Source organism: Phragmites australis, chromosome 4 (genome assembly GCF_958298935.1).
Source record: "Phragmites australis chromosome 4, lpPhrAust1.1, whole genome shotgun sequence".
NCBI lineage: Eukaryota > Viridiplantae > Streptophyta > Magnoliopsida > Poales > Poaceae > Phragmites > Phragmites australis.
In genome coordinates, this window is record NC_084924.1 from 40,563,856 (window position 1) to 40,571,327 (window position 7,472).

The window sequence follows — 7,472 nt, forward strand, 5'->3', positions numbered from 1 at the left end:
AATTGTGTTAGAGAGTATATGAAAAAATTATAAAATAGATAAAAAAAACTATCAAATGAATAAATATAAGGTAGAAGATATAGATGTACTAGATAAATCCATGTGTAGCTGTAGAGTACGCGCGAGCTGGGCGGCCAAGTGGGGCGCCGTCCCAGTCCCACACGTGTCCCGCCTCCCGCGTTATCCAACCGCCGACACCCCTGGCCCAGCCAACCTTCTGCTTCCCTGCTTGCTTTTTATTCCACCCGCGTGCAACACCAACCAAACGCCAAGACGCAAAGCGACCGGCCGCGGCCGCGCGAGCTAGCTAGCTAGTGGGAAAGGCGGAAAAGGCAGGCAGAGGCGTCACGAACCCTACATCGTCTGATTGATTTCGCCTCGCCGGTGCAACTTTTTGTAAGCGGTGTGCGTGTGTGTATATAAGGCCGAGGGAGGTGGTGGGTCGCTATGGAGAGGAGTAGCTGGTTCCGGAAGAGGAAGAAGGCGCAGGGCGGAGGGGAGAAGGTGGTGGTGGACGGGTCGGAGATCCGGGAGCTGGTGGAGGACAGGGAGGCGTTCGGGTTGCTCGTGGAGAGCAAGTTCCGGCAGCTCGACGCCGACGGGGACGGCAGGCTCTCCGTGCGGGAGCTGCGCCCCGCAGTGGCAGACATCGGCGCCGCGCTCGGGCTCCCCGCGCAGGGGTCCTCTCCCAACGCCGACCACATCTACTCGGAGGTATGGCATATAAATATCTGTGTGTTCAAGCGTACTTCACGTACAACCGCTGCATTCACGGCACAGAAATTCACCGTGAGCCATGCTCGCAGCGTGCCAGTGTTTCTAGTCAAATGTGGTTACTGTTACCAAGCTTTGGTGCCAGCTGAGAAGTGAGATCTATTGAACTGCTTATGCACCGCTTAACTCACCTAAAAGCCTAATCTAATGAAAAAAGTAGACAATTCATTTATATTTCAACACTTTCACTCACGCGTGAAGGATCACTCAAACCTCAGACATGGAATATAATAACATATCTAACTACTATGCACCGACCAACCCAGTGAAAAGGCTAAGGAGGTAGAAAAAGAAAGACAAATCACTTATATTCAACAAGATCATACCACTCCTTAGAATCATTGATAAAAAATGGATTATTATAGGACCAAGTTAAATTCAATGTTGAAGGTTAATGGTTTATGCCCTTGCTTCTAAATTTCTTAAGGTTTCAAATTCGCTCCTTAGTTCGGGATTAGTGATCAATCTTAACTGAATCGGAATTGAGTATTTGCTACACCACCAATGAAACTGAATCCGTGTAGTACCTTTACTGATTCCTTTTGGATAAGGATTGGTTATGACCGCCCGAGTTGTCAATTCTAGAATTATATGCCTCCTGAAAATAATTGCATGCATTATTGAAAGCATAGTTATCACATGGCAGAGACTGTAGTATAGGGGATAGGACAACAAAACAAGGATACGAAAACTGCGGCTCATAATTAGCAGATGAGGTACATGGTAATACAGTAGTACTACTACTGTACGTATTAGTTGAGATCTTTTTGGCTATCTAATCTGCTCCACTAAATTCATACAAGTGGATGCCAGTCCTGAATCCCTGATCAACAGAAGGCATATCTTAAACGCAATGCAGGATGCAGGTTTGCCCACAGGTCCATGTCAAGATGCCCCAGGCCTCAGTGCATTCCATTGGAGCAGAACCTAAAACGTCACAGTCCAAACCTTCAATGCCAATCTTGAACCATTGACATCTTTCCAGTGAATCTCAAAAGCGTGCCACTCAAATTTTGTGCCAGCAAGTCCAGCATACACAAATTTGATCGATAAAAAAAACTCTAGAGATAAATAGCAAACCAGTCCTCTTTCTTTTTTCCAACACGTCTGAGATGCCTCTGGAAGAATCCTCTGGCAGCATCTGCTGCCGGGTGCCGTCACTGCCGCGACCACTTGCTAGTTGCTACGAACAAGAGACCAGTGGCTGGGCATCCTCCTCTTCTGCTGGCCTGATACAATGCTGATCTCTCACATACAGTACTACACAACCTGACTGACGTGCAGGTCATGAGCGAGTTGACTCATGGGACGTCCCAAGGCGAGGTGAGCAAGGCCGAGTTCCAGGAGGCCCTGTCCGACATACTCCTCGGCATGGCGGCCGGGCTCAAGAGGGACCCGATCGTCATACTGCGCATCGACGGCGAGGACCTGAGGGACTTCGTTGGCAGCAGCAGATACGAACCGGAAGCTGCTGCCATTTTCTCACGGGTAGGTGCTCAAGATTCGTCTCTGCGTCAATGCTTGTTGGCCGCTCTTCAGAAGCTCACTGTCGACTATGGAATGCCACCGGCTTCAGATACCTGGGTAAGTGAACACTTCCACAGAGTGCTTAACTGCAAAATTTTGTTTCAGTTGCCTAAACAGAAGCATTTGCTGATAGAGATATCTGTGTGAATGACACTAACAGGTTACGGAGAACATCATAGAGCCGGCATTGCAGCAGCTTCCTGCCGATCAGCTTGAGCAACCGGCCTCCCGAGACGGCTTCTTCCAGCAACTCAAGAAGTTGCTGGGCGCCATCGCTGAACGGCTCCAGGAGCAGCCAGTGATCGTTGCACACACCGAGAACACCTTCGATGGTAGTGGCGTCAAGAGGCTGCTGGCCAACAAGTTCGAGCTGGACAAGGTACATCAAACGTTTTTCTTTTATCCATACTTGAGAAATTTTACGGCACCTTTTACTCGCCTGGCCTGACCACACACAGTTTATGCCAATTCGGTACTGATATGCATCATTGGTTTGTCAACCAGCTGTTGGATTCTGTTTGGAAAGATGTACCTGCAGAACATAAGAGCAAGGCATCGAAGGAGTGCATCAGAGCCGCACTTGATAAAATGGCCGATGCAGCAAGCCTGCCACCTTACGGTGCTGTTGACGAGGTAACATTTCCTTGGCGCGTCTCTTTTACATTCATTCCTGAAACACATCTCAACTTTGGCACCAACAAGCAACAATGAGTGAGGTGTTTTCAGTTTGAACTTAGATTTTGATGCTTTTAATCGTCACTCAGGTGGACGCCGTGGTGAACGAGGCGATCAAGATGGCGAATATCAACGATGGACAGGCGGTAGACGAAGCGGGATTCAAGAAGTTGCTAACAGAGATCCTTGGGGCCGTGATGGTGCAACTGAACGGCGCTGCCATCTTCGTCTCGACCAACACCGTGGTGAACGAGCCATTGTCCGGTTCATCCGCCCTGTGGTCCTCGCCGCCGGTGACATCGTCCCTAAGTGAATAATGTGTATACATGATACGTAATATAACAGGGAACAGAGTCTCTCTAAGTGAGCAGGGGCTGTGCTATTGCTTTTTGTTTGATCACAGGCACTGCAGGAGCATGCTATGTTATAGACTGGCTGCAACCTGACGAGATGCAAAGATGCAGGCCGTCAGGCTTGTTAGCCTGATTGATGCAAGTTTGGAATAAGGCGTTCAAGCCAGACACATTGATCAATGTGTATATATTTCGAAGTTTGCTGGTTGGGGATGGATAACCATCTGCGAATAAGATTAATTAAATTCATATTTCTCCCCTATTACCTGCGCTTGGAAATAGTTAACTTGGTTAAAAAAATTGTGGTGCCAGTTTGACAGTCAACATTAGGCATTTAGGAGAAAACAACCACGACGTAAATGCTCAAGTGAAACGGCAGCAAAACAACAGTTCGCAACATTTTTCCCTTCGTTCTGAATCTGAGAAGCCGCTAACATACTAGAGTTCAACAAAACTCGGGTACTTCTAGACATTGAATAGGTGTACCACTTCGCTTCAGCAGTTCTGCTCCAGGTGCCCATTTCCATTGCTAGGTGGAAGGAACAATTCTCTCATCATTTCCTAAGGTTATCCTGATGTAGCAATGTCAGACGAACACGTCTCATTGCTAAGGATGAGATGCCTAAGTCCTAACTAGAGGCCTTTTGCCTTTTGGTCTTCGTCTTAGGAGCCATGAAATCGTCATCGTCGTCATCTGTGTCACTACTTGCCTTCCTCTTCTTTTGTGACATGAAATCGTCGTCGTCGTCATCTGTGTCACTACTTGCCTTCCTCTTCTTTTGTGACGTCGTTTTTCCAGCAATATTTGTAGCCGAGCCTGTCTTCTTAGCAGAGGAAGGCGGTGTCTTCTTGGTTGGAGAAGCAGGCTTTCTCTTGGCAGAGGTTGTTTTGACCGGTGACTTCACCTTTTGGCCCGGTTTCTTCTCAAAAACTTTTCTAGCCACATCCAACGGGAGCAAACCCCATTCCATCAACCTATCCAGATCCAAAGAGTTATTTAAGATATTAGTTTACTTCAATAACATAAATGGATTAACACAAGCTACAGAGAAACCAGCAGGATCAACGCAAGCGTTCTAATTCAGGTTTGATAGCTGACAACTGGCTGGTTGATACATAATACTACCTTCTGGCAGGTTAAGACTGCATGCAATACAGTTGGAACATTATGCCCTATGCTGACGGAATGATTCCGTGAGGAAATAACTGGAAACTAGCTGAAAAGCAGACAGAGCAACTGCAAAAACCCTCAGCTGTAGCCAGCGGAAGTCTATAATTTTGAAACTGCAGTGCGCAGCTTTTGAATATCAAACCAGGTTGAGGCTAGGGTGCTTGACTCCCTGGTTACCATCTTTAGCAAGCAACCATTTGGTTGTGGCAGGAAGTATGAGCTTGAGCTTCGATAATTAACACCATGAATGCATTTTTTAGGAATTCACCTTAAGAGTGGTATGGTCAAAACTTTAAATTGTTCCAGTGCTTTCAAATATCAACCAATTGCAATTTAACTTTCCGCATCTTGTATACGTTATACATAAATATAAATCTAACAGCAATAAAAAATAATACTTCATGTTAATTCAGTTCTACAAGATGCACACAAAAAATTGAAAATGTACAAGGGATGGGTTCTCTGATAACAATATAGGATAATCTGTTTTGAGAGAATGGCATTCAGATTGCTCGATCTTTTTGCATGAAGCAGTTTAAAATATTTTAAGTTTAAAGTTCCACAACCAATGAATCCCAAGGGTACAAAGGATGTGTAAAATGCTACAATTCTAGCTACATAAAAGGGTTAACACAGATATTGCAGTAACAAGTTGCAAATATCAAGCAAAAAAATTGCATATATTCTTCATGAATTCCTGTTTAGTTGTTTACATAGTCATAGATTACAGGCATGGCTAGTTTAATACAGGATATTACCATGATTTTTTGCCAATGTGTGGCTTGACAAACTTTTTGTGGCAGAGGAAATGATCGTGCCCATAACTTATGCCATGTTTCTTGGACATCAGGTTGGTCAGCAGAGAACCCAAACAAACTATGGGCTAGAAGGCTACAGGTACATCTAGTTGGCTTGTGCATAAATCTTTACAAGCTTATATAGATGCAGTAACTCACCAGGTTGCAGCCATGCCACTAGTGGGCACCTGCTCGTAGAGCGATTCATAGAATATCCTCAATGGATCTCTCTGCAGCAAAAGGAAAATTAGTTGTTTCACATGAATACCAGATTGGAAAAGGTTAGAATGGTCATACTTCTGCAGGAGGATCATGCTTCTGCCCTGGCAATTCATACACCTTCCTCTCTTTCTTCACCTTCTCCTTATCACCCTTTTTAGCGCCCATCTTTTCATCTCCCTTGGCACTTCCTCCCTTCTTTCTTTTCTTTTCCTCCTTCACCAAGTCAAGAAACTATCTTAGCAGATAAACAACAACAAAATACAAACCAAGTAAACGGCATACCTTGATATCAACTTTCAAATCTTCATCTTTTATTTTCTTAACCTTGGAGATCTTGGCGGCAGATGCACTTTTCTTCTGCACCGTTGGCTGAAAGGTCCACACTTGTTAACACAAAATACAGGATCAAGCAAAATAGAGCTGAAACAAGAGGACATGAATAATTGCAACCTTGAAGTCATCATCAGAGTCAATTTCTTCTTTCTTAACTTTAGAAGCCTTGGCATTGCTGTTTGCAGTGCTTTTCTGCTTCTCATTTCCGTACAAAACAAGGCAATGCTTGCGTTATAGAAAACATAAGAAATATTACGACAGATCAGTGAGCCAAAACATCCAAGTGGTAGGTACATTTCACAATGACAATGAAACACAATATATAAAACAAAAATCACAATTCGCGACAACATTAAATGAGATAACCTCAACTTGAACCAAATCCCAAAAGTTTCCAATGAAATATCCCCAATTCAACCAGGCCCCAAGTTATTCCAGCTGAAAACATTGCCCTAGAGCAAACCCAACCATTGGAAAAGTTTGGCCTGTGCGTTTACGAATCCTCAGTAATCAGAAAACGAGGAAATGCACAAATCGAAAGCAGCCTAAAAACCAAATTACCCAATAATCAAGCAAATCTCTAAAAATTCAATGTTGCCCACCCCGCCCCGCAAACAGATGAAAAAAAATCCCAAAAGGTCTGAATAAATAGAGGCAAACAGACCTTTTTTGCCCATGAATGCGAGAGCAGCAAGTTGTCAAGCTCATCCTCGTCCTCCTCCTCCTTCTTGACCTTGGAGGCACTCGCGTTGCTCGCTTTCTTGCCTCTAACAAGAGCGAGCGGAACGTTGTCCAATTCATCCTCGTCTTCCTCCTCCTTGGGGGCCTTCTGTGGCTCAGTGAAATTGGTGGCGGCGGCGTCTTCTCCGGCCATTGCTGGCTCGGTGCAGCGCAGCGAGGGTTTCGGCTTCTCGCGGTTGCTATTGGGAGGGGACGAGAGACCGGAGGGCCGGATCAGAGCTTGACAAGATCACATGGAAATTTTGGGTTTGGTTGGGCTGGATAGGAAACCGATACGGAGTTGAGATGGCCGAACCGCAACTTTATTGGGCTGAACTTTGGTAGGACACCTTTGGCGATTTTTTTTGTTTTTATATTTCAAAAATTACAAATAGATAACCGTTTGAAAAAATTACAAAGATAAAAGAAAAAAATACATCATTCAAATACTTTAAAATTTAAAATATTATCGAAATAGTCATAAAAATTCTAAAAAAATGTATGGTGTAGAGTATCATATAATCTATCTCAAAAAAATTCAACTCCAAATATGATTTATTGTACATAGTCTAATCATATTTTTCTCTAAAATTTTTTTTTGAGAGGTAGATCATAGTGTCCTCTACACCACAAAAAATATTTAGAAGTTTTTATGATAATTTTGATAGTGTTTTGATTTTTGAGAGCAAGAGATCACAATTTTTTATTTTTTAATCTAACATCTGTTGGAAGGGTCACAAGTTTATTTTTTTAAACCTATCACCCATTGGAAGATGACATACCTTCCGGAGGGCAACAACATCTATTCCTGCAAACTTTTTCAAACAGACACTATTTTTACAATTTTTTATTTTTGAAATATAAAAACAAAATAGTTCCACTTTTGACAATGAAGGCTAC

At 43.8% G+C, this 7,472-nt stretch overlaps 2 protein-coding genes across 5 annotated transcripts; one reads left to right on the top strand and one right to left on the bottom strand.

The window, feature by feature from the left end:
- Positions 1-244: 244 nt before the first annotated feature.
- On the top strand, positions 245-3,578 carry LOC133916514 (uncharacterized). Its single transcript, XM_062360202.1, has 5 exons — positions 245-714; positions 2,059-2,358; positions 2,462-2,680; positions 2,806-2,934; positions 3,066-3,578. Exons 1-5 carry the CDS (start codon positions 448-450, stop codon positions 3,291-3,293), a joined length of 1,143 nt encoding a protein of 380 aa, XP_062216186.1. The 5' UTR covers positions 245-447; the 3' UTR covers positions 3,294-3,578.
- A 126-nt stretch (positions 3,579-3,704) lies between these two features.
- LOC133916515 (eukaryotic translation initiation factor 5B-like) lies at positions 3,705-6,851 on the bottom strand. Of its 4 annotated transcripts, none has more exons than XM_062360204.1 (6): positions 6,517-6,851; positions 5,970-6,047; positions 5,802-5,888; positions 5,595-5,732; positions 5,457-5,527; positions 3,705-4,304 (listed from the first exon to the last, which is right to left on the bottom strand). In XM_062360204.1, the coding sequence occupies exons 1-6, from the start codon at positions 6,724-6,726 to the stop codon at positions 3,959-3,961; spliced, it is 930 nt and encodes a 309-aa protein (XP_062216188.1). In that variant the 5' UTR covers positions 6,727-6,851; the 3' UTR covers positions 3,705-3,958. The 4 variants fall into 4 exon arrangements, with proteins under 4 accessions (XP_062216188.1, XP_062216187.1, XP_062216189.1 ...); XM_062360203.1 differs by having other exon boundaries at positions 5,970-6,077; XM_062360205.1 differs by having other exon boundaries at positions 5,970-6,044; positions 6,517-6,850.
- Between the last annotated feature and the right edge of the window lie 621 nt (positions 6,852-7,472).

What these genes read in the sequence shown, in the direction of transcription:
- LOC133916515 (XM_062360203.1), bottom strand. Translation starts at nt 6,726, where the DNA reads ATGGCCGGAGAAGACGCCGCCGCCACCAATTTCACTGAGCCACAGAAG. An exon ending in AGCATGATCCTCCTGCAGAA is followed by an intron (nt 5,528 to 5,594) that starts GTATGACCATTC and finishes CTTTTGCTGCAG; the next exon opens with AGAGATCCATTGAGGATATT. An exon ending in AGTGGCATGGCTGCAACCTG is followed by an intron (nt 4,305 to 5,456) that starts GTGAGTTACTGC and finishes GGATCTGGATAG; the next exon opens with GTTGATGGAATGGGGTTTGC.
- LOC133916514 (XM_062360202.1), top strand. Translation starts at nt 448, where the DNA reads ATGGAGAGGAGTAGCTGGTTCCGGAAGAGGAAGAAGGCGCAGGGCGGA. An exon ending in CCGACCACATCTACTCGGAG is followed by an intron (nt 715 to 2,058) that starts GTATGGCATATA and finishes ACTGACGTGCAG; the next exon opens with GTCATGAGCGAGTTGACTCA. An exon ending in CTTACGGTGCTGTTGACGAG is followed by an intron (nt 2,935 to 3,065) that starts GTAACATTTCCT and finishes ATCGTCACTCAG; the next exon opens with GTGGACGCCGTGGTGAACGA.